Source organism: Carcharhinus amblyrhynchos, chromosome 15 (genome assembly GCF_965287045.1).
Source record: "Carcharhinus amblyrhynchos chromosome 15, sCarAmb.v2.hapA, whole genome shotgun sequence".
Lineage (NCBI taxonomy): Eukaryota > Metazoa > Chordata > Chondrichthyes > Carcharhiniformes > Carcharhinidae > Carcharhinus > Carcharhinus amblyrhynchos.
Genome location: NC_137338.1, coordinates 37,654,683 through 37,681,936, shown reverse-complemented (window position 1 = coordinate 37,681,936; position 27,254 = coordinate 37,654,683). Strand labels below are relative to the sequence as shown.

The window sequence follows — 27,254 nt, the reverse complement described above, 5'->3', positions numbered from 1 at the left end:
TGAACGTTGCCGAAATTTTGAGTGGCAATTAGAAAAGTTGGGAGTATTATTTCTTTGGAGATTTTGCCTGCATAGCCTTCAACTTGTTTCTGTCTTCCTGTGGAGTTTGAAAACACTGGAAGGTTTTGCCTCTCACCCATGGTGAGGGTTTCTGAGGGATGGATATGACCATATCCATTGGCATCCAAGTGTATGCCATTAACAACAAGGAGGGTGAGGAGGAGGAGGAGGAGGGTGAGGGAAAGCATTTCAGAAAGATGCAGTCTTCCAGCGATTACACTCGCAGAGAATACATAAGTAGCACAGATAACATGAGAATGAAATTTTAGAAAGTGTCTCAACAAACAGGAATCCCCATCAGCTGGTACATCAACATGCCTCAGCCAGAGTCATCACTGTCCTCACTGCTCTGTGTGGTGGTGAAGCTAACAACTGCATTCAATCCTTAAGGTCATTTCCAACAGCCATCTCTGTAATATCAGAATACATATCAAGCATGCATTAGGTAAATGGATAATGCATCTTTTCGAAAAGTTGGGAGATTTGTTCAATTTGGAATCATGTAAGGCTACAGGAAGCTATATCTTCTTTATATACAGGGTTTCGGCTCTTCCCAGTATTCAACACACAACAATGATACTCCTGCGGATTTGTGAGCCCTATACTCACTCTCTTCCGGTTGCTCAACAGAATGGGCCTTCACTCTGTAATGTGCAGATTGCAGATAAAACTTTTGAGAATTCTAAATGTCACTAAGGATTCTGGAGGTTGTCAAGATATATTCATCCTTTAGGATTTAATGCTCCCATAGTATTTCAAGGAAGAAGACAATGTCAGTGAATAGCTTGAGGGTGACAATGTACATTCCCTGATGCCATGGAAAATGACTCCAATAAGAACTGCACAAACAACTACAAGTTTACAGCACACTGGTCATTGAGAAGACCATTGCACTCTTAAGGGTCTTAAGGATGGCTTTCACGTTAATGCAGGTTGAGAATTGAACAACAATATGCTCCAACTTGTGTAGCCCACACAACTGTAGTCCCGTGTGCCATGCACAACTCCATTACATCTGAACTTGGGTCTGGATTGTTGTGTGGAAGCAACTATACATAAAACGGAGCATCATGAGGCCTCCTTTATCACTGCTGCAAGGGGCTTAACAGGCCAGTGCAGTCTTCTGTTTAACACAGTCCACCTTAATTACCTCTCCCTCACCTTTAGATAATCCAATATCCATCCAAGGACACATCAGGCCTCTTTGTTACAACGTGAACATGGCAATACACTCTTGCAAGCTGACTCCAAAGAATGACCCCATCCCTGAGATTTGGGCAGAGATTTTTTGGCTTAGGGGAAAGGCAAATGATGCTTTGACTCTCCTGCATTTATACTGACAGAAACCCCTCCTCCCCCCATTAGAATCTCTGGGCCTCTCGTCACTACCCTAACCTTGTGGAGTGCTTTGGAGAAAATTACATTACTAGTTGTTGCCGTCCATTTTCCTCACCTCAAAAGTCTCATGATCCAATGTCTCCACAATGACTGTACCTTGTGTTTGATCAATCCGGATTACAGGCTTTTTCAGCTTCACGCAGTCTCCAAGAAGGTTCATCAATCGTTCGCAGATCTGACCAGAACCACCAACAAACTTCCGCTCCTGCAAGTGTAAAATATATATTAATGGACTACTTGAAAATCACTGAAGTAGTGCATTAACCATGGCACTATGAATGAGGTATTTAAGACATCAAAAAACATAGATCAAAGAATGAAGGAATGGCATTTCATGATCTCAGGGCAGCACAGAGCAGGTGACAAACTTTGCAGCATCATATTGAAGTATAGTTAATGACGTAATGTAGCAGACATGGCAGAAGTGGAGATGGGGGTTGCGGAGAGTGTATGGAACTGGCACCAAATTAGTTGGACAAGTAAAAAATCATTCATTCTCTATTGATTTGCTTTTCTTTTCTCGGGGTCCCATCTCACATTTAGTCATTGACTGGAATTTTACTGTCCTGCCCATCACGGGCAAGGGGCAGATCGTGGAAAGGTCCGTTGATCTCGGTGGGATTTTATTGTTTTAGGACAAGCAAGACCGTAAAATCCCGCCCAGTATCTTTTTACTGATAAATTTGTAGAATATTTCATTGTTGTTATGAATATTTTGAGATAGTCTATTAATGCTTCCTCTTTGGTTTCCTTATTGTAACGTTAGTGTTCCTTTAAGAATTTTTTTAAAATCATGATTTCTGCAGCTCAGAGCCGTAGGTGATTTCAGGAGAAATAGAAAAAAAAACCGCGCTGGTCATGTGACAAGGGTTGTTTCCTGTTTCGGTTTGGCTGCAGTGTTAGAAGCATAGATGAGAAAAGTCTCCTCACTTTATTTTTGTTTTGAAAGTTTGACCAGTTCATTGAAAGCATATCTTATCTGCCACCCTGCCGTAAAGAATCTATGTTTGGTGTTTTGATGACAACAAGCTGCTCTAAGTTTTCAAGATCATCTGAAATCAGCATTCAACCCAGGGAACTGGATTCCAGTATTAAGTGAGCTTTAGCCTGTGTCGTGATAAACCTATGAAGAGGGTTTTTTAATTGGATTTTGGTTTTAACTGAACATATTAGAGATATTCATAGTGGTTATTTGTTTCTTGTTTGTAATTGCTAATTTTCTTACTATACATGTCATCTATATTCTTTAATAATCTTTGTTTGATAAAAGCTCATTAGTGGGCCATTTGTTTCATACCTGAAGTGGGACATATGCTATTCCTGGACAAATTCAAGATGCAAAACCTGTGATTCAGGCAGGCTTCATAAAACACTTTAAAGTTTCTAGCTTGAACCATAACACTTATCAATCTATTAATATTTTCCTTTATTTTATAATATTTTCTCTTATTTTTACCCTTTCTCTCATACTTGTGAGCTCCATAGGCTCGATTCTTAACTTCAGTTAGTTTGCTATTTTCCTTCCCTTCCACAGCTGGAGTCCAGGTTGGACAATCTCAATGATACAACAACACTTTAATTTTTAACCTTTGATCCCTAACCATACCAACTCCGTTTGGTCTTCTTTTTAGATCGAACCAGGGGGAGCGACCCACAAGTTTTCTGGCCGGTCCAGTCGGGAGAATCGTGTATTGGCCGTTTCGCAGGATTTGCGCATGCGTTCCCGATGCACGTGCGTCATCCAGAGCCAGGGAAGAGGCGCAGTCGGAACTGCACTGCAAACCAGCGGGGAGAGGGGTAAGTGATTTTAAATATATTTTGGATATAGTTTAACTGTCATTATTGGGCCTGACACAGAACTTGCCAGGCCCGATAGCATCTCCCACCCCGCGTGGGATACTTCATTCCGATGAGGTTTAGAGTAGCTCCCCATGTTCGGAGAACTACCAGAAGGCCCTACTGGAGTGAAGGGGAGGCAGTCAGGGCCCTCCAGGGAGTTTGGCAGCGGGGGAGGAGGCGGGGGCTGTGCCTGGACATGGACATCCTGGCAGTGCCAGCCTGTGCCCGTGGCACTGCCCAAGGGGCAAAGTGCCCATGCTGAGGCATATTGGCACTGCCCACCGGTCATGGAGCAGTGCCAAGGGGCTGGGCCTATTGTGGATGGTGCCTGGGGGTGATTGATGAGCACAGGGGGTCCTGCTGCCACTCTGCATGCGGATCGGTCTGGGCTGGAGGAAGGCCAGCGTTGGGGCAAGTTGCTGTGGTGGAGGGGGAGTGGGGGGAAATCGCCACTGCTGGGGGGGGGGGGGGGTGGTGTGGGATGGACATTGTGGCACTCCAGGGCAGGGGAGGAGGTTGAGGCTGACCCGGGACTTGTTGTGGGGGCTGCAATCAGCCATGGAGGGGGGAGGTTGAAGGGGCAGCACTGTGGGGACCCTGGGTTGGCCAGCAATCGAGCTGGCCAGCAAACGGTGCCACTGACAGATCGGAGTCACTGCACATGCGCAGAATTCCAGAGCTGTCAGATGCTGGCGTGAATAGGCCCTGCCCCTGTGTTTGTAATGATATTCATGATTGTGACCTCTGCATTGCATAGCGATCTGGAGATTCAGGTCTGAATCAATCATGATTGATGATGATTGATCAATCATGATCTAAACATGTTTCCTTCCAGCACTTTTGGGAGAATCGCCATCCGCAACCCCCGCCCCCACCCCACCCCCAGGCCTTTTTGGAGAATGTTTATCCTCCTTTAGCCAAAATAGAGCACTTCCTTCTTCTTGCCTAACATGTCTCTCTTAGAAACAGTATAACCCATAGGGCAGGATTTTCCACTGCTGTCACCCCAAAACCGGAAATTTCCCCACGAGATCAACCGATCTTTGCATGGTCCGTGTCCCCCCAGCGGGATCTGAAAATTCCACACATTATGTTATTTTCTTGTGTACTTCAGGATCTGAACCTATGAAGAGGCCCAGGCTCTTTCTACTCCTCTGTATCTCTACTGTCCTAGTATGCAGAGCCATTACATTGATGTCAAGGGTCAGGTGTGACTCAGTCGGTAATACATTTGTTTCTGAGTCACAGATTCTGGGTTCTTGTCCATGCCAGGGTTTGAGCACAAGTGTTTAAGCCAACACTCTTGTGCAGTAGTGAAGGAGCTTTACACCATAGGACGTGCTGCCTTTGGATGAGACTCTACAACAGGACCAGTCTACCCTCAGATGGACAGAAAAGATTACGTAAAGCTATTCTGAAGAAGAGCAGGTAAATTATTCCCTGGTGTCCTGGCAAATATTTAGCCTCAACATCAAACAGTGCGGGTTAGGATGATTGGCCATGCTAAATTAACCCTAGTGTCAGGGGTATTAGCAGAGTAAATACGAGGGGTTACAGAAATAGGGCCTGGGAGGGATTGTGGTCGATGCAGGCTCGGTGGGCTGTACGGCCTCCTTCTGCACTGTAGGGTTTCTATGATTCTACAATCGCAAAATACAGATCATCAGGTTATTATCACATTGGCAATTTGCTGTTGCATTTCCACATTTCAATAATGACTGCACTTCAAAAGTACTTAATTAGCTGTAAACCATGTTGAGAGGTTCAGGCATTGTGGAAGTTGCTATGTGGATACATTATTTTGTCTTTGCTAATATATATTTGTTAGTAAGTGTGATATGTAAAGCTTGTGTAAGCATTAGGCAGAAAATTTCCTCATGGAAATTAGGTTTATCGCTTTATCTGCATGTAAATCTACAGAATATACAAAGGACACTTTCACCCAAATGCCTTTTTGATTTTCAGAGGGCTGTGCAAATGCACATCCTAATGAAAATATCGTAATTACATTTCGCTTGGTTCTATCTTTATTCTTTTCTTATCAATCAATATCCTTTCTTGTCTATCTCTGTGAAATCCTATTATTTGTAAATAAATACGATTCACCATTAACCATAAAGTCAACAGTTTGACAGCGTAATATTTTATCAAATTGAATGCAGGCACGAAATGGATAGTCCTTAAGTATCCTGATGTAATATTCCAGAATTAAAGGCCAAATGTGAGCCATGTTACAAGCAATTTCTCTCATGTGATGTTTAAGGGTGGAGACTTCTGTTGATTGAGCACTAATCCTTTTATGGAAATTGCCAGGGATTTCAGACTAAGACAATCAAACTCTACGGGTGGAATTCTCCAGCCCTTGCTACCGGCGGGATCATCTAATCCCACTGAAGTTGACTCCCACTGCAGGCTCCCCGACAGTGGCATGGACAAGGAATGCAAATCGCTATTGACGTTGGCATGAAGATCCCACCAGTTGCCAATGGCGTGCCATCTCAGTTGTGGGAAAATCCAGCGCTAGATGGGGGGTGTGGGGAGTGGGGGGGGATGGGTGGAGTGGCTAGAGAATCCCACCCTATGGATGTGTGCACTTGGACGAATGGGGAGCTAAGATGCTACAACCTGAAACATATCAGACTAAGAAAATAAGATTCCACAGGTGGAGAACCACTAAGTCAGATTTGTAGCCAGCAGATCATTTGGAAATTGTAAGGAGAAAAACAGATCCAATAATCTTTCTCTTCAATCCTTTGCAAATACAGACAGAAGCAGCTATCAAAAACTGTTGGTACAGAATCAATTGCCATCCTGTTAACCAACTGCTGAGATACGTACAAACTAGCACTGCTTTCTTAAAGGAAATGTCTATAGAAACTAGGATTGGTTATTTTACAGACTGCTGAGACACATATGCATATGTTTTATCAGACATTCCATTGCAGGAGCTGCAACCATGGCAACAAATCTTACCTTTCTCAGGAAGCTAAGGAAACTCGGCATGTCTGCTATGACTCTCATCAATTTTTACAGATGCGTCATAGAAAGCAACCAGTCCATTATGCGAACCAGCCTCCTATCCATTGACTCCATCGACACATCCCGCTGCCTCGGAGAAGCCGCCAGTATAATCTAGGACCCTATGTACCCTCTCTTCCACCTTCTTCCATCCGAGAAAAGATCATATACCAAGCAACTCAAGAACAGCTTCTTCCCTGCTGCCATCAAACTTTTAAATGGACCTCCCATATATTAAGCTGATCTTTCTCTACATCCTAACTATGATTGTAACACTATCTTCTCTAGCCTCTTCTTTCCTTCTCCCCATGTCCTCTGTGAACGGTATGCTTTGGCTGTATGCACAGGAGAGACAGTACTTTTCACTGTATCCCAATAGATGTGACAATAATAAATCAAATCAATTCAAATTAACTTATTCACCATAATACAAAAATGACCAATGAGCATTCAGAGGCGATGATTAATGCAATCAACAATTACTAGAAGTCACGTGATCCATGCAGGTCTTGCCCTATTCTACAAAGGCAACACAAATATGAAAAATGTCCATCTTTCGCCATCATTATTTATTATAAATCTTTTCACAAGCTGTACTGGAACAAATCAATCAGGGCCAGAATTGAAAATGGTTGTTCACCTGTCCACCATTGGTTGTTGAAAATATCCGTGATGTTCCACCACATTGCCTGACATACCAGAGGAACCAAAGGGCAGAGACTTCATGTGGTTCAGAGGTGACATTTACATTTACAAAGATCGTCGCAAACTCCTTGGCAGCCCTACAGATTGAAAATTAAAAGGAAAATGTCTCGAAAAACTCTTCAGATGTTCACAGAAAACTGACTTGTGGTGCAATTCCTCAAGTATGCCGATTAAATAAATAGATCAATATTCAAAAGATTTTAAGATTATACCAACAAAATATTTGAAATGCAACAACAGCAAAACCTTTAAATTAACGTGCATTCAACATTAAACTACAATATTCCATGGAATTCTGATTGACAAAGTCCATATACAGATAATGTATTCATACAACATTAGTGCACTCCAAAGTGTTAATCTCAAAGAAATCCTAGAGTGCAGAAGGAGGCCATTTGGCCCATTGAGTCTGCACCGACAACAATCCCACCCCAGATCTTATCCCCATAACCCCGCACATTTACCCCACTGATCCCTCTAACCTACACACCCCGGGACACTAAGAGGCAATTTAGCATGGCCAATCAACCTAACCCGTCTATCTTTGGACTGTGGGAGGAAACCAGAGCACCCGGAGGAAACCCATGCAGACACGGGGTCAATTCCCAATGACCCAAGCTGGGAATTGAACCTGGCTCCCTGGCACTGTCAGGCAGCAGTGGTAACCTCCGCCCACTGCTAAACATCTGTACATAAAACGTGCAAGTCGAGATGCAAGTGTACATCAAGTGTACATAGATGCAGTTGGCATTTGGGAGTTTCTGCAGTGTAATGGGACATTAAAGTCCAACAATAAACACAGACCCTATTATTGACAAGAAAGGCTGTAGACAAGTGTTGTTGCAATGACAACTAGGAATCTTGTTGACATCTTGCAGCAAGTACAGTACCAGAAAATTAGCTTAATTGCAAAATGTCTGAGACCCCAGACTACTTGTTGCACAAAACCATTTATAATCTCATTGACACGCTGAATCTTAATCTAAGAGTGCTGACTTGACCTCTGCAGCACTGCCCATTGTAACCCTAACTCCACCTTTCTATCACCCTTGTATCCTCCTTATTCCTTGTAGGCAGTCCAGTTGTGCCCTGTTTTCATTGAACTGCACTGAATCCATGCAGCACATTTAAAATCCTTATCCTTATCTTTAATTCTATCTGTGGTCTTATCCCATCTTATCAGTACAATATCTTCCAGCCCTGTGTATCATCCTAATTTTATTTCGAATTAATTCTCTGTGCACCTACACCCAACCTCCAGCTTCCTCATCCACCATCCTTAACTGCATGTAAACAGGCTGACAACCTTTTCACGTCTTCAGCACAGAAAAAAAATCTATAAGATAGGAACTCTGTGCTCACAGCGCACGACTATCAATCATTTTGAATGCTGCATATCTTAAAAAGAATTTTATGTTGGGACTACAGCTCTTTTTCAGCTAATCGTTAAATTAATTTGGTCCTCATCAGATAAGTGAACAGGAAGTCCACAAATAGTAAAGGAATGTTATGTAAAATTACAGTAATATCAGAAATTCTCAAGGGAATTAGGGTTATTTGAGTTAAGAAAATAGTTTTACTTTTCCAGCACTGTGACGGGATTCAGCAGTAGATCATCATAGAGTCATAGAGCAATACAGCATGGAAACAGGCCCTTCAGCCCAACCAGTCCATGCCAACCATAGTACCCTTCCCAGCTAGGCCAAATTGCTCGCGTTGGCCCATATCCCTCTAATCCGTTCCCATCCATGTACTTACCAAAATGCTTTTTAAATCAACCACTTTCTCTGGCAGGTCACTCCATATACACACCACTCTCTGCAAGAAAAAGTTGGCCCCCAAAGTCCCTGGAGTGGAGCAGGATGATACAATCCACAACTGTGCTCAATTCCCAACTGGACTTGTGCCAAGCAGAGTGATTCGTCATCCCAGCATGGGGGAGGAAAGCCAAGATTGGGTGCTCTATCCAGGCACTAATTCATATTTCACAATCACTGACCAAAGGTAACATTGGGACACGTATAAAATCTGGCCATCCACCCACACTCTCCCGAACGGGGCAAGGACCCAGCTGGAATGAAGAATGTGTATAATGAGCTTGAACAAACTACTGATAAAAGGATAATGTTAAAGAAAACTTACTTGGTCCAACAAATCTTGTCAATCAGCTGTTGCATAGTTATTTTATCCCATTCTTCAGCATGGGGTGCTTTCCATGGTGCATCCACTGGTATCTGGGAAGATGTGGCTCATTGTATTTTAAAGGAATACTTTTATTAATTAATTATAAAACTTGCATTGAAGTGCATTCCTACCAGGAGGACCTTTTATCCTTTAAGATAAAATGTTAGATTCTGAGCTCAGAGAAGAGTTTTGCTTTGTATAAGTTATTGTTCACATGCATCATGCTGACTCCATTTTCACCCTCATCGTTCCACTTTCTGAACCATTTGCCAGATCTGTTCTTGCCCTATCCCATTTTCATCCACGCTGTTGATTCATTTTCCTCCACCACTTCATATGGCTCCCTGCTCCTCCTTAATCCAGGTGTCACCTTCATTCACTCCTACCCAAGCCACTCTGAATTATCACACCTACATCTTCACACTGTCATTCCATTTATTCCAAACAGTCTTTGATCTGTATCCTAGATTTATTCTTGCCCATCACATCCATCCTCCAATCCATGTTTCCACTCCAAGACAGATCCTTATCCATGCGTTGATCCATGTTTCAGGTTCATTACCTCCCTTTCCCACTCTCTGATCACCATCCCAATTCTCCTCTTGGCTGCCTCTTCCCGCTTTAATCTTTCTCTTGATCAAGGAGTTAATTTCTTTCATGTTTCCCCTTCCCAAATCCTGATCCATATCCCAGCTCTGTTCTCATCCACTCCTTCTCATTGTCTGACCCAGGCCTCAGTTTGGTCCTTCCACTCCTTGGACTCACTCTGAGCTATCTTCCATCTCATTCTATTCTAGCCAGAATTTTACATCCTGGTCCAAAGACTTCCACCTCCAAACCTATCTTGGAGGTGGGGAGAGGTGGTTCCCTCCAGTCCAGCTAAGTTTAACAGCAGGACTCAACCTCCTTTTTGTGCCTTTTTTTCCCAGTTGCAGCCTGGCACGGGCAATCCTGACAGTCATCCAAATTTTCAATATGAGTGAAGAGGAGGGAAGGATTAACCGCAAAATAGGAGACTGATGGCCGGGATCTGTGAGGTTTGGGATCTCAAGGAGAGATCAGAGGCCAAAAGGGGCAATCCATAAGGGTTTTGGACTGTCAGATTGTAGGAATGGTGAAGCAGATAAACTAGATCCAGCAGGCAAGTGGGAAAACAGTTACTTCCTAGTTCCAGCTTCCCATGTCTCCATTTAGCATTTCCCAAGCCCAGGAAACCTGGCCAATCAGGGATAAATTTCAAAAGGTGATTCATTCCGAGACACACATTGTCATTTTGAAGTGAATGGCCCAACTCCTGAGAATGGGTTTGGTTTCCTAAGCCTGCACCATCTCTGTTAAATCCCTCATGGTTTGATCTATCCACTATACTTGCATCACATGATTTTAATTCCCAGAATGTTAGAGAGAGATTAGTTTGGTTGTCCAATTTCGGGATCAGGGAAGATCACTGTTACTTGTGCTCAAAGGGGAAAGCAATATATACATTTTTACATGTAACAGAAACTGGAAGCAGGAGTAGGCCATTCAGCCCTTTGTGCCTTCTCTACCATTTATTTTGATTATGACTGATCATTGAATTCAATATCTTCATCCCTACTTTCCCCATATCCCTTGATCCCTTTAGCCCTAAGAGCTATATCTAGTTTCTTCTTGAAATCAGACACTGTTTTGGTATCAACTACATTCTGTGGTAGTGAATTCCAAAAATTCACCACTCTCTGGGTGAAGAGGTTTCTCATCACCTCAATTCTAAAATTGACTATTCTCAAACTATGACCCCTAGTTCTGATTTCCCACTATCAGGAACATTCTTTCTGAATCTACCCTGTCAAACCCTGTTACTTTATAAGTTTCTATGAGATCCTATCTCACTGAACTCCAGTGAATATAATCCTAACCGATTTAGACTCTCCTCATATGACAGACCTGACATCTCAGGAAAAAGCCTGGTAAACCTTCACTGTACTCCCTCTATAGCAAGAGCATCCTTCCTCATATAAGGATGCCAAAACTGCACACAATATTCCAGGTGTGGCCTCACCAATACCCAATGCAGCAAAACATCTCTATCTCTATACTCAAAATATGAAGGCCAACATACTATTTGTCTTCTTTATAACCTGCGGTACCTGCACTTACTCTTAGCGACTGATGCACAAGGACTCCACAAGGAGTATTCGCCTTTCTCAATTTACACCCATTCAAGTAATAATCTGTCTTCCTATTATTTCTACCAAAGTGGTTAACCACATTACACTGCACCTGCCATGAAGATGCCCACTCACTCAGCCTGTCCAAATCATTCTGAAGCATCTCTGCATCCTCCTCGCAGCTCATCCTCTCACCCAACTAGGTATCATCTGCAAATTTGGAGATAATACTTCAGTTCCTCTTCCAAATCATTAATATATAACATGAACAGTTGGGTTCTAGCATAGATTTCTGCAGAACCCCACTAGTCACTAACTGCCAATCAGAAAAAGATCCATTTATGCCAACTCTTTGCTTCCTATCTGCTAATCAGCTTTCTATCCATCTCAAGACGTTATCTGAAATCCCACGTGCTTTAACTTTTCATCGTCATGTGCTATGTGAGACCTAGTCAAAAGCTTTCTTAAAGTCTAATTAAACCATATCTACTGGTTCTCCTCAGTCACCTCTACTAATTACATCCTCAAAGAATTCCAATATATTTGTCAAGCATGATTTCCCTTTTGTAAATCCATGCTGATTTTGTCTGATTATACCACTGCCTTCCAAATGCTGAGTTATGAGATTCTTGATAATGGACTCTAGCAACTTCCCCAGTACTGACTTTAAGCTCACTGGTCTATTGTTCCCTGTTTTCTCTCTACCTCTCTTTTTGAATAGCAGACTTACATTAGCTACCCTCCAATCTATAGTAACTATTCCAGAGGCCAAAGAATTTTGGAAAATAACCATCAATGGGTCTACTATTTCTCAGGGCCACTTCCTTAAGTACTCTAGAATGAAGATTATCAGGACCTGGAGATTTATCCACCTTCAATCCCATCAATTTCCCCAAAACCATTTCTCTACTAATACTGATTTCCTTCAGCTCCTCACTAAAACTTGTTTCTGTCAGCACTTCTGGAACATTATTCATGTCTTCCTTTGTGAAGGCAAAGTACAAATGTAATTCCTCAGCCATTTTTTAATCCCTGTTATGAACTCTGCTGCTTCTTACGGTAGGCTTCATCACTGGGATAATTCTCAGATTAACAGCACAACATTTGTTAAATGTAGATCAATACCTTTAAAATGACTCTTTACCTCCTTTCCCATGTCATCCAGGGTTCTCCATAGGTTGTTGTAATCCATATAGACAAATGGATTCCATGTAGGTGGAAGTGAAGACCTGCTAGGATAGGACTTTCCCTGCAAACAGAAATAAAGCAAAAATAGGGTTGATTATCATTAAAAGCATCTTTTGAGGAGCCGCATGTCCATGGAATCTAACCAATTACAGTGTAACAGATGTTCAAAATTAATTACAATTCTAATTATTATGGGAAAAGAGACATGTTGAAGCTTTTCATCTTGCAATCATCAGGACACTTTGCATAAATACCCTGACTAGATCATTTTGCATTGTGTTTTACATAAACTCACGAGTGGGCTAAAGGCCATCACTTTTAGCCCTGAAAAGTGCCCAGTTTATCTCAGAATAACCTGGAAGGAAGAGATATCTCAATAATTTGAGCAACAGGAGGTTATTGTTACTTTCATGCAGTAGCAACACAAGGGCAGTACAGTGGCACAGTGATTAACACTTCTGCCTCCCAGCATCAGGGACCTGGGTTCAATTCTGATCTTGGGTCACTGTCTGTGTGGAGTTTGCACATTCTCCCCAACTCTGCGTGGGTTTCCTCCGGGTGTTCCAGTTTCATCCCACAATCCAAAGACATGCAGGTTAGGTTGACTGCCAGCCTAAATTAACCCTAGTGTCAGGGGGATTAGCAGATAAATATGAGGGGTTAAGGGAATAGGGCCTGGGTGAGAATGTGGTTGGTGCAGACTCAATGGGCCAAGTGGCCTCCTTCTGCACTGTCTTGATTCTATAATATTTAAGTGGTGTTCACTACTAACTGGATGCTGCTATCAAGCCAAAAAGACATTCTGCCTGTTACACAAATAAGTAACGTGGCACATAAATTCATGTGTCAGTGTGATGTTACGTATGTAGGCCATATGTCCCAAAGACTATCAGATCATATCAAACAGCACGTCCCAGCCATTGTTCACTGGCACGGTGCAGATTGTACTCAACCAGCCCGTGCCCGGAAAATTCAAAACAGTGTCCAACATCAGAAGTGATTCCTCAATTGAACAACATTTGCAAAACAATCCTTGGTGTGCTAAGTTCACAACCAGTTTGACTTGTCAGTTGGGCTCATAGTGTGGTACAGTTTCAGGTACTTGTCGCTATATATCTGAATACACAAGTCCTTGAACTTTGCAGGCAGAAGGATCATGTGCACATTGTGCCGTCTCAGCTGTACAAAATAAGTGATAGCCATTAGACGGTTCATTCCCCAGGTCAATGCTTTGACCATTAAGGTCAAGCTGCCAGGTTTAAATTTTGAACAATGCCTGGCAGTTAACTATCATCAGGTATCAACTGGTTCATTCTCCAAGACAACTCCTCTACCAATCAGCAACATCTTCTCAGAAACTATAAATTGTTGATTTTCCTTTATATCAATATTGCAAAATGTCCTGATGAAAGCAAGATGGAAAGCTTTTGACATATCTCTTTTTTCAGCAATAGTCAAGTTCTGTACTACCAAACGACCATCATAAGAGACTTCAGTTTATAATATTTACAAATAAACCCTTGACACTCCAGGTGAATTTCATAGAAAACATAATGTTGTATGAAGATTTTGCCAGTAATGTTAACACTGTAGTCAATCAATGCAAAAAACAGATATGAAGACCAAGGGTTCCAACTAGTGCCACTCCCTAATTTCTACTAAGTCAATAGCATCAAAAATTGAAAAGGCCCTGCTCCCCAGACCTGATTCTACAATTGATACTCTTTTCAAGGAAGGCTTCACATTTGAGAACTTGGCCTCAAAATATGATACATGGAGTGGGGGGATTTTCCAATCCTGTTTTTGGCATTGGGACTTGTGACAGAGGCAGAGAAACAAGGTGCGTCCCAAAACAGCTTTCACACTGGCTCTCATTCTGGGCTTAAGGCACCAAGAGACATACAGTACTGTAAAAATTAATCAGGATCATGGCTGTCGCCTGGGCTAGTGTGGATCAGAGAGGTATTATCTAAATCTCTTTGTCAAATTAGTCTGGCACTTTCTCCATTTTCATTCCTCTCCCAGGAAATCCCAAGGCTTCGGGTGGGAAAGGGAGGGTTCAGTATGGGATTGGCTGGGCTGACCAGTACGCCCTTCCTTCCCTCTCCATGATTTTGCGTGATTGCATCTAAACACTGCAATTAACTCAAGTCGAAAGGAACACAAGGGGGCAGCAGAGAATTAGCACTGCTAAAGGATGAAAAATAACAAATTGCAATAAATTAATATGTTTGTAAGTGGAACTCAAAGCTGCAGCTCGTAGTTTTGATTTGGAAGCTGTAGCATGGAACGCAGCCAAAGTTAATTAAATTGTGTCTATACTAGACGCCTCATTATTCAAGTCTGCACACGTAATCAAATATTGTTCACACTGAGTACTGAGACTGTAATCAAGATGTAATCAACAACTTTATTCTGACAAAGGCATAAATGGTAGGAAGTTACTGGAGATATACAGCGGAGCCCTGATTTTGCCAAACTCAATTTACAGCCAGTCTGGAAAATTAAAAACGCGTTTCTACGTTATGCAGGCTCGTGAAATACAGAGAAAACACAAATATCATTTAGTGAAGCGGAAGCACAGTGGAAGTCTGAACAGAAAAATGAAAACATGGGGAACCACGTTGGCTGCAATCTCCATCTCCCTTATTTGGAAGGTGGGGTTTGGAATGGCATGATCAAAATCAGAGTGCGCTACTTCCCGTCCTGTTTCTGCTCTCACTGGAGCCTACTGAGGGGAGGAGGTGCAAAAATAGTTTCATTATACAAGGCAAAATGTCAAAAGGATCCTACGTCAGGAATCAGAGAACGGAGCACGTACTCTGCAAAGTGTTACTGGACACAGAGCTTGCTAACCTAAATGAATGAGGACTGAAGGAGTTTGTGGATTTTGCAGTTTGAGAAGAAGCCTCGATAGTATGGTGCCAAGGTGATTGCTGTCTGGCCTGCACATGCCATTGTTTACAGATTAGGTGAAGAGATTTGATGATAATCTGGACAATTGTTGGGAGATGCTGGAAGGGTTGTAATTTTCCATGTAGTGGGGAGCTCTCATGGAGCAGGCTCACAAGATTTGAAGAAGCCAGTTTACAGGGAAGATTTTTATATACCTACAACTGCTTTTAACAAGAGAATTGCACCCAGTGGAATTGCCAGCAATTTGCAAGCAGTTGTCAGTGAGTTGCAGTTGGTAAAATGAGGCATTTTGTAAACCAGTTAAATAATAATCACAACACCACTTATAAATATAACTGGTATTGCAAGTAAATGTTGACACTTCAACAACACATTTTCACACTGATAGTCCAGGTCTGTCGTCCCAAGTCTGGCACTCTTGGGTTGGGGACCGTGCTGCATTTTGAATTTTGCATTACCCGCCTTTAGGTTAGCGGGGCAGACACGTGTTTTCCCTTGTCATGTGGCAAAGGACTTAGATGTGGGTAGTCCTGCTACCTCACAGTGCCAGGGACCTGGGTTTGATTCCTGGTTTGGGTCACTGTTTGTGTGGAGTTTGCATATTCTCCCCTTGTCTGCGTGGGTTTCCTACGGGTGCTTCGGTTTCCTCCCACAGTCCAAAGATGTGTGGGTTAGGTGGGTTGGTCATGCTAAATTGCCCCGGTGTCAGGGGTCCTAGCTAGGGTAAATGCATGGGGTTATGGGGATAGGGCCAGGGTGGGATTATGGTCAGTGCAGACTTGATGGGCTGAATAGCCTCTTTCTGCACTGTAGGATTCTATGATGTGATCTGGAGTTCATAAAGCAGCATTGTTGAAGGTTCAGTGCGCTATGCGACATCTTGCCCCCCACTCCTGTGATCCATTCATTGGACTTCAGTGAAATTTAAAAGAAAATGTATTTTTTTTATAGGATGTGGGTGTCGCCCACATCCCATAGGCCAGTATTTATTGCCTATCTCTTGTCGCCCTCAAAAAGGTAGTGGTGAGCTGCCTTCTTGAACCGATGTGTAAGGAAGGAGTTCCAAGATTTTGACTCAACGACAGGGAAGGAATAACGATACATCTCCTGGTCAAGATGGTGTGTTGGTTAGAGGGGATTTTGCAAATGCAGGTAGATCCTAGTTTTAGTTGGAAGGAATTAGTGGACCCAGCCTCAATGCTCTGACTCTAAGTGTGACTTCTCCAGAGCTGCGGCCCTTTTGGAGAGAATCTCCAACGCTATCCCAGCGATACCTTTGTGTCCGGAGGATAGGAATGGCCAAGAGGCGAGGGAAGGGAGGGAGATCTTAAAAATGCCACAATGGACTCAGGTCCTGTGTGTGGAAAACTTTTGTGGACTCAATCCTCTGGGATCAGCCCAAAAATGGCCTCTCTGTTCTCACACTTGCTTTGTTCTGGGAGTGGCACCCAGATCGCCCAAGAGAAAATGCCCGGTTTTCACACAACCGGATTCTGAATAATGTACCCGTATTACAAAATTCTTGCAACGCATCTTAAAATCTAATGTCGCAATCCAACGCAACAATTCTAATACAGCAATATACTTCAGGATGCAATCAACTACACTTACTAGCAGTCAAAACAATTGATTGAATTGTGGTGAACAGGATCCTTACCCACTAACTGAGCGAAATAACTGGTTTATAAGTTAAATTCAAAGAGAAGCCTCTCTGTATTTTATATGAAATTTTAGTTTCTAACTACCATTTTAAAACCATAGAATGGGTCCATATAATCCATTTGACAATTTCCATGTCAACCATCACCTGCAGTACCTTCAGAACACCTATGGGAGGCACTGAGACATGACATGTCAGGGGCGATTTTCTGGCCTTGCCATGCCTGGCGTAGATCGTGGTGGGGACATAAGGTCAAAACTGAGGTGGGGTGGGGGTGGTGGAGTGAAAAGAAGTCATGGAGACCAGAAGGGTGAGGGGTGGGGCAGATAGGTAGCTATTGAAATGGGATAGGGGTCAGTGTTAGGATATGTTGCGATGAGCAGGACAAGTTCAAAGCTTTCTTCTCAGGGCTTGGGTGAGCACTTGTAACTTGGATGTGATTTGAAAATGTGTATAAATGTTTGGAGTATCTGGTGTTGCCAGGGTGGTAATAAACAGGGTGCGTCTTCAAAACTTGGCAATCTGCTGAGAGTGGAATGTACTAGTAAGCAGTATTTTTTTTTAAAAATCACTCATGGGATGTGGGCTTCATAGGCGAGTCCAACATTTATTATCCAGCCCTAATCGCCCTTCAGAAGCTGAATCATTACAAAATGAAACTTAGATTTAACTTATTGACTTTAACTTAAGACTGTAAAACTATAACAGAAACGGCAATATTTTGAAGATATAACTACATTTGCTTTTCTGTGGTGGTGAACGGTTAACAGTCAATCAGTTGTAAGTGATTACCTGAATAAGGGTGAATTACTGTGAGCAGAAAGCTCGTGGTTTGGGTGCAGTTTGAAAAGGTGTATAAAAGTAAACAGCGTCTGGTTAGTGTGTCACAGAGAAGCTGCCTGCAGGGTGTAAGCTGTGGTTTAGTTGCTTTCACACTTTCCCCTGAGCCACCAGGTTCAAGGGTCAAATCGTACTCCAGAGTTTGAGTAATGAGAGTATCATGCACTTTCCGAGGCCCGTATTTTGATGAGATATTGAAGAGGGCTCCACCTGCCTGTTGCAGTAAAAGTAAAAAGATCCCATGGCACTGCTTCAAAGTTCAGCAGGGGGATTTTCACCACTGCCTAGTGCACATGTGCAATGTTATAATATTGCAAATATAGGAAAAAGACTGCCTCAGCCTTGAGCGAGCTGGGACCCCCACCCCAATTCTGGGACAATTCTGACCGGGATTCTCCAGTCTCATATTATGCTACCACTGCCAGCGAGAATGGAAAATTTGGCACTCAGCCAAATCTCCATTCACAGCAACGGGACTGGAGAACACCAGCCGTGGACAAGGTCGGAGAATCACAGCTTTTGTAAACTCATGGAGCATTGGTCGCCCTGGCCCCAGCACATTGAAACAAATGACCTGCATCTCAAGGGTGTTTCAACATGGAGATACCCTCTCCTTCTCCCTGCAGGCTCAGGCGCTGCTATCAACCCTGGGTTGGCAGCTGTAAAGGAGCAGCTGCTGGATGGTGGTATTTGCAACAACCTCTTAACTGCTACTAAAATCCTCTCCGTGGCCCTGCAGTTCATGCACGCAGGCTCGGGACCCACATCTTGTCCTAGTCTCAGACCCATGATGTGCAAATAAAATTCAGGGCTTTGATGCAGGAGACAGTCACTACTTTTGGATTAGGGCATGATGTGAGTCTAGTCAGTGGTCAGGGCCAGAAGGGCATGAATGGAGTCCATTAGGTAATGGGACTCTAGGTGCAGTGTCAGTGGACCCTCAGACTGTGTCTTGATCAAACAGATACCAGTTCTTGCCGCATGGGTGTATTAGCAAACTCTACAGCACTGTGGTACAGGAAGCCATTCAAGTGGGGTGAGTGAAAAGGAATGTGGTATTGATTAATATCAGTACCATCAGAGGAATAGGTATCACCCTCTCCAGCTCTGACCAGGAGTTCCTACTGCCTACTCCATGTCAGTGTTAAGGAAATTCTCATAGCTGGAGAAGTACTTGAAGTATTTAATTATTATGTTCTCCACAGGAGTCAATGACAGAGGTGGAATGAGATTCCACTGAGAAAGCAAGGGTCCAAATTAATAAGCAGCTCAAAGATAATAATCTCTAGGTCACTACCTGAGCCAAATGCAAACTGTTAGGTGGTCAAACAGATTAAAAAGAGTAGAATGTGTCGCTGAAAGAACGGTGTGAGAGACGGTGGCTTTGGTTCTGTACTGGGGAAAAAGGGAGCTGTTCTGTTGGGACAGATTACATAACCCAGTCTGGACTAGTGAAACCATAAAACTGTATCTAAGGTTTTAATTTAAGTGGAGCAGAAATTTACAAATCTAAAGAGAAAAGTGGATGTCACAGGACAGTGCAGCAATTTGGTTAAAGATTAGCAGAATGTGGCAGGGAAAATCCAATAGTCCAACAATTATAGTGAATCAGCGAATAAGGTCAACTCAGGACCGACTGGTAAATGTTAATATTAAAAGATGCTTTGTCTAAATGGACAAAGCATTCATAAGCAGCGAGACACATCGATGGCATTGATAGAGATAAAAGGATTTAATCTAATAGCTATTCCAGAGACATCAGGTGAGCTGAACATAGCCTTGATAATAAAGAATGACATAAAAACAGGAGTGAGAAAGATCTTGGCTTAGGTGATCAGAAGCAAGAATCAGTATGAATGCAGATAAGGGTGGAGGGAGAGGGTTCTGCTTCCACTTTTGGGGGGCAGAGAATCGAATGGAAGTCCCAAAACGGCTTCATGCCAGCAGAATTTCCCCAATCGACTGTCCCCAACTCCAGGTCTGCAGCAATGTGGTTGATTCTTAACTGTCCCTCAAAGACAATTAGACAGGAGTAATCATTGCTGGCCCAGCCAGCAACACCTACAACCCATGAACGGATAAAAAGTTCAGAACTCTCCACTCTCCATTCACCTGACGAAGAGGGAAACCTCAAAAGCTTGTGCGTTTACTATCAAATAAATCGGTTGGACTAAAACCTGGTGTTGTCAGACTTTTTACTGTGTATAGAGAAGGCCAGCAATGGTAGAAGGAGGGAAGCAGTGTGCATCCTCTCAGCCAGATGTTACAATTATACAAATGAGGTGGGAACAGCAGTTACCTGCGGCAGGCAAGTCAAGCCCACAAAAGGGATTGCCCAATGCTTCGTGCCCTACATGATTTAAACAGAATCATGGAGGTGGAATTGTGTCACTTTAGATCAGAGAGTTTTGCTGAATTATTTTCTGCTTTGACCTTTTTCCATGCTGCCTTTTGCTCTTAATACAAATTCCAGCAAGGTATTGATTGCAACAGAGCAAGCTCTGTGGAAAACAAAACTGGAATTTAAGATACCCTGCAGCCAATCTGAAATTTTGATTCTACTTTTAGTAGATGCCATACGGATGCAATAAAAGTTTATGAGGGACCTAGTCCAAATAGCGTGCCAAGTTGCATTTTATCAGCACACTTAATTTATCCAAATGAGTCCTTATCAGTACAAGTACAATGGTGTAGTATCAAACTTTAAAAGGAGGTAAAGCACAGTTCTCAGTGAATGTGCTTGTGTTTTTGCAAGAGGGTGTAAAACAGGCAACTACAATTGTGGCACAAAAGCAGAATATGCTGGAAAATCTCTGCTGATCTGACCGCAGAGGTCCGGTGGGATTAAATCCCGCAGTAATTTGCTTTCATCTCAATGAAATTGTGGGTTTGAATCAAGCTGCAATTGATGATCCAGGCAAGGAAGTGACGTTGAGTTTGCATTCATTTCACAAATTTTAAGGCCACCACTTGCTGTGGTCTGGGGCCCATATACCAAGATCATGATGGAGTACACTAACCCTATTCCCGACAGTTTAAATTTAATACAACCCAAATAAGGCCATCAAACAGGCTCCTGAAAAAGGCAGGCAAAAGTCATGACCCCACATGGTATTATTAGTGCTGCAATGTTGGGAGAAGGCCTGTGCTTTGGGATGCCGGCAGCAGATCCCAAGCGGGAAAGGCTGACTTCCTTAGCTAAGTGCAAAATCATGGCTCCATTTAGCACTCCTTCTGCCGCCCACAATGCTGTTAGGAATGGACTACAGGAATTTGATTCAGTGACAGTGAAGGAATGGGAATATATTTCCAAGTTAGGATAGTGTGGGGCTTGCAGGAGAGCCTGCAAGTTGTGGTGTGCCCATGTGTCTGCTGCCCTTGACCCTCTAGGTGGTAGAGGATGCGGGTTTGAAATGTGCTGCCTAAGGAACATCGGTGAACTGCTGCAGTACATTTTGTAGGGGCACACACTGCTGCCACTGTGCAACAGTGGTGGAGAGAGTGAACGTTTAAGTTGGTATGGGGTGCCAATCAAGTGGACTGCTTTGTCCTGAATAGCATCGAGCTTCTTGAGTGTTGTTAGAGCTGGATTCACCCAACCATGTGGAAACTTGTTGAAGGTGGTCATTGCCTGGCACTTAGGTGGAATGTATGTTACTTGCAGCTCATCAGTCCAAGGCTGGATGGGTACACAAATAGGAAGGGAATGGAGGGATATGAACCAATTAAGGGGAGAAGTTTTTTTTAGTTTAGTTAAGGCATCATGATCGGCACAAGCTTGGAGGGCTGAAGGGCCTGTCCCTATGCTGTACTTTTTTTTGTTCTTTGAATGTTGTCCAAGACTAGCCTTATATAGGCATTGACCACTTCAGTATCTGAGGAGTGGCAAATGGTGCTGAACATTGCACAATCAGCAAATGTCCCCACTTCTGACTTTATGATGGAGGAAGGTCATTGATGAAGCAACTGAAGGTGGTTGGGCCTGGGATACTACTCTGGAAGCTCCTGGAACTAGCCTCCAACAACTACAACCATCCTTTTCTGTGCAATGTATGACTCCTAACAATTGCCCTGTTTCCTATTGCCTTCAATTTTGTTGACTTAAAGAGCAGTTACTCCCCCCTCATGTCTGCTATGACTCTCACCAATTTTTAAAGATGCATTACAGAAAGCATTCTTTCCAGATATATCACAGCTTGGTATGTCTCCTCGGACCAAAACTGCAGGATTGTGGCATTGTCAGCAACGCCCACATCCCAGGAAAGAACAAAAACAAAATGTGCATGGGTAAGTTTATTTCCTTCTTTTAATTTCAGGTACAAATCAAACTCATGAATCTTTCAAAGGAAAGCTCAAAACTCATTTGTGCTAAAATTAGATTTTTTTCCATCATTATCACAATTCAATGGTGTTATCTAATCTGTTGGCAAAACTCAAACAAAGGAGAGAGGAAAAAAAATCAATTTCCTTTTCTTATTACAGCGCCTGTTTAACACACAACAGAGCACCTGATACTATTTCATCTTGTAGCTTTATTAAGGGAGATGAGGTTAGCACCAGTTAGCCAGTTTGATAAGTTGTTAACACCATAGTTTCAGATTTTTTTTCAGACACCGACTTGGAAACACAGGGTGGGATTTTATGGCCTCACTCGAGCAAGACTGGAAAATCCTGCCCAAGATCAACAGACATTTCCATTGTCTGCCCTTCGCCCCCTCCAATTCCATGATGGGTGGAATTTCGGTGTATGTCCTTCCCCTCACTTTATTTATTTCAGGTGCTGGACTGTGGCAATGAGGAGATTTTCACAGTAACTTCATTGCAGTGTTAATGCAAGCCTACTTGTGACACTATTAAAATATCTTTTTTTCAGACTCCTCACATTGGCCTGATATGCAAAATAATAATAAGATAAGATTTGGTTCTCATTTTATATTTAATGTCCCTAATTATTTCTTGATGTAGGATATATTCTACACAATTGTATTCCTTAAGTATGGTTCTAATATTTACAGAAAGCAGAGGTCGTTATGCTAGGATCCTATTTAAATGAGATCACTCCTCCTCTCATTGGCATACAGGCAGTGCTGGAAATAGCAATTAACTGGGAAAGTGGCAAAAGATCAACTGTGCCAAGAAGCCCACTCCTTCCATATCTCAGAATTAACACCCCATCACGGACCATATCCTATCAAATTACTCTCTTGTGGAAACATAAGAACATAAGAAATAGGAGCAGGAGTAGGCCATCTGGCCCTTCGAGCCTGCCCCGCCATTCAATAAGATCATGGCTGATCTGTTGTGGCTCAGTTCCACTTTCTGGCCCTCTCCCCATAACCCTTAATCCCCTCTCTTATCAAAAACCCATCAACCCGCTTCTTGAAAATATTTAGCGAGGCAGCCTCCACCACTTCAATGGGTAGAGAATTCCAGAGATTCACCACCCTTTGAGTGAAGAAGTTCCTCCTCAACTCCGTTCTAAAACGCCCCCCCTTTATCTTGAGGCTGTGCCCCCTAGTCCTACTGTCTTTTTTCAGTGGGAAGAGTCTCTCCACCTCTATCCTATCCATCCCATTCATCATCTTATACGTCTCAATGAGATCTCCCCTCATTCTTCTAAACTCCAACGAGTACAAGCCTAGTTTATTCAGCCTCTCCTCATAGTTCAACCCCCTCAACTCCGGTATCAGCCTAGTAAACCTCCTCTGCACTCCCTCCAAGGCCAAAATATCTATGCGCAGGTGCGGCGCCCAAAACTGCACACAGTACTCCAGCTGCGGCCTCACCAATGCCCTATACAGCTGCAGCAAGACCTCCCTACTTTTATATTCAATCCCCCTCGCTATGAAGGCCAGCATCCCATTCGCCTTCCTGACCACCTGCTGCACCTGCAAGCTGGGTTTTTGCGACTCATGCACAAGGACCCCGAGGTCCCTCTGCACCGTCGCCTGCTGCAGTTTTTCGCCCCGTAAGTAATAGTCCTTCCTACCATTCTTCCTACCAAAGTGGACCACCTCACACTTGCCAACATTAAATTCCATTTGCCATTTCCTGGCCCATTCGCCCAGCCTATCCAGATCCTTCTGCAGACTCTCCACACCCTCCGCACAATTTGCCATTCCCCCAATCTTGGTGTCATCAGCAAATTTCGACACCCTACACTCGGTTCCCTCCTCCAGATCATCTATATAAATGGTAAAAAGCTGAGGCCCCAGCACCGACCCCTGGGGCACCCCACTAGTCACCATCCGCCAATCCGAACAGCACCCATTGACCCCCACTCTCTGCCTCCTATTTGACAACCAATCCTCTATCCACGCTAACACCCTACCCCCAACTCCATGTCCCTCGACCTTCTGCAATAACCTCTTGTGAGGTACTTTGTCAAACGCCTTCTGAAAATCCAGAAAGACCACATCCACCGGCTCTCCTCTATCGACCGCCCTAGACACATCCTCATAGAACTCCAGTAAATTTGTCAGACACGACTTCCCTTTAATGAAACCGTGCTGCGTCTGCTCTATCAAGCAATTGCCTTCAAGATGCCTCGCAATTTCCTCCTTAATGACGGATTCTAACATTTTACCTACCACAGACGTTAAACTAACCGGCCTATAATTCCCCGCCTTTTGCCTGGCACCCTTCTTAAACAACGGCGTAACATTAGCCGTTTTCCAATCTTCCGGCACTTCCCCGGAATCCAGCGACGTCTGGAAAATAACCACCAATGCATCCACTATAACCTCCGCCATTTCTTTCAGAACCCTCGGATGCATTCCATCTGGTCCTGGGGACTTGTCCACAATCAGCCCCCTCCAGTCTGTCGAGCACCGCCTCTCTAGTAACAGTAATGTCATTAAGACCCTCCAGTCCTACCACCTTTCCATCACTAACACCCGGCAAATTATTCACGTCCTCCTCCGTGAAGACAGAAACAAAAAAGTTATTCAATACCTTAGCCATATCCCCATCCCCTACCACTAGGTCCCCTTTCTCATCCTCTAAAGGACCAACGTTCACCCTAGCCAGCCTCTTCCTTTCTATATATTTATAAAAACTCTTGCTATCCTTTTTTATATTAAGCGCTAGCCCAGCTTCATAATTTCTCCTACCCTCCTTTATCAACTTCTTTGTCAATCTTTGTTGATATTTAAACCTCTCCCAATCCTCTTCTCGCCCACTACTCTTAGCTACTCTAAATTCCTCCGCTTTTAATTTAACACTTTCCTTCACCTCCTTCGTTATCCACGGCTTATTACCTCTCCTCCTACAGTCCTTTTTGACCATCGGAATAAATTTCTGCTGAGCACCAAGATCTCCTTAAAGATCCTCCACTGCTCCTCAGCAGACCCTCCCTCCAACGCACTCCCCCAGTCCACAGTCGCCAATTCTTCTCTCATCCTACCGTACTCCCCTCTATTCAAACAAAGGACGCGTGTCCGGGAACCCACTTTCTCCTCCTCCATCTGCACCAGAAACTCCACCATACAATGATCACTCTCTCCAAGAGGATCCTTCACCGCAAGGTCCCTAATTCTACCCGCCTCATTACATAGCACCAGATCCAAGATAGCTCGCTCCCTCGTCGGCTCCAACACACACTGTTCAAGGAAATTATCCCGGCAGCATTCCAAGAACTCCTCCTCGAGCCCACCGTGTCCAACATGGGTCGACCAATCAATACGCAGATTGAAATCCCCCATAACTACGGCCGTCCCATTCCTGCACGCCGCACTTATTTGCGCGTTAACAGCCTGCCCCACCTCCAGATCATTATTCGGGGGCCTATAGACAACACCCACCAGCGTCTTCCTCCCTTTGCTGTTCCTAATCTCCACCCACAACGATTCCACGTTCTGCTCCTTGGCTCCAATATCATCCCTTGCTACCACCTTGATGCTATCCTTAATCAGCAGAGCTACGCCACCCCTCTTTCCTCCTGCCTATCCTTCCTAAACACTTGATACCCTTGGACATTCAGCTCCCAGTCCCTGTCACCTTGCAGCCACGTCTCTGTAATGGCCACCAGATCATATCCATTTGTGTTGATCTGCGCCACCAGCTCATCCACTTTATTCCGAATGCTTCGTGCATTCAGATACAGAAACCAGACAGGGAAGTCAGAGTTTCAATTCTCCATCCAAAGGACTGATTCATAGCAGGTGTTGCAAAGTTGCAAAATCCAGCATCATGTGAGCATACTTGCTTTCTGTGCTCAGCCCAGAATGGGTGTATGTTTGTAGGGGTTTGTTTGGTTGGAACTGTATTCTTAGTTGTTAAGGTGTAAACAATATCTATCATCCAATAGTTCTGATATTCATCATTATGAAGTGCTTTGAAAGGTTAGTTATGGCACAAATCAATTCTTGCTTGGATTGTCTACAGTTCACCTATCATCGCAACAGGTCGACAGCAGACGCCATCTCCCTGGCTCTACACTCAACCCTGGAACATCTAGATAACAAAGACACCTATGTCAGGCTCCTATTTATCAACTACAGCTCAGCCTTTAACACCATTATTCCTACAAAACTCAACTCCAAACTCCATGGCCTAGGGTTCAACTCCTCCCTTTGTGACTGAATCCTAGACTTCCTAACATATAGGCCGCAATCAGTAAGGATAAGCCACAACACCTCCCTAATGACCATCCTCAAAATTGGTGCCCCGCAAGGCTGTGTTCTCAGTCTGTGTGGCCAAATTCCCCTCCAACTCAGTTTTCAAGTTTGCTGATGATACCACCATAGCGGGTCAGATCTCAAACAATGATGACATGGCATACAGGAATGAGATAGCGAATCTGGTGAACTGGTGCGACGAAATAATCTCTCCCTCAATGTCAACAAAATGAAGGAGATGTTCATAGACTTTAGGGAACATAGTAGAAGACATGCCTCTGTATCCATCAATGCGGAGGAAGTGGAAATGGTCGACAGCTTCAAGGTTCTAGGTGTCCAGATCATTTGCCTGGTTGCTCTACGCCAACACTATAGTTATGAAAGTCCACCAATGCCTCTACTTTCTCAGGAAGCTAAGGAAATTTGACATGTCCGTGACAACTCTTACCAACTTTTACACATGCACCATAAAAAGCATTCTTTCAGGTTGTATCACAGCTTGGTATGGGTCCTGCTCTGTCCAAGACGGCAAGAAATTACGAAGGGTCATGAACGAAGCTCAGTCCATCACTCAAATCAACCTCCCATCCACTGACTCTGTCTACACTTCCCGCTGCCTCAGCAAAGCAGTCAGCTTAATTAAGGACATCACGCACCCCAGACATAATTTCTTCCACC

The 27,254-nt window shown here is 43.6% G+C and overlaps 1 protein-coding gene across 1 annotated transcript in view; it reads right to left on the bottom strand.

The window, feature by feature from the left end:
* mao (monoamine oxidase) overlaps window positions 1-27,254 on the bottom strand; it is a 160,968-nt gene that overhangs the window by 46,592 nt on the left and 87,122 nt on the right. Inside the window, exons 4-7 of the mRNA XM_080203830.1 lie at window positions 12,499-12,603; window positions 9,163-9,254; window positions 6,956-7,097; window positions 1,514-1,663 (exon numbers count right to left, since the gene is read on the bottom strand). Of these exons, the coding sequence (XP_080059956.1) occupies window positions 1,514-1,663; window positions 6,956-7,097; window positions 9,163-9,254; window positions 12,499-12,603 (489 nt within the window). The remainder of the gene's footprint in view (window positions 1-1,513; window positions 1,664-6,955; window positions 7,098-9,162; window positions 9,255-12,498; window positions 12,604-27,254) is intronic.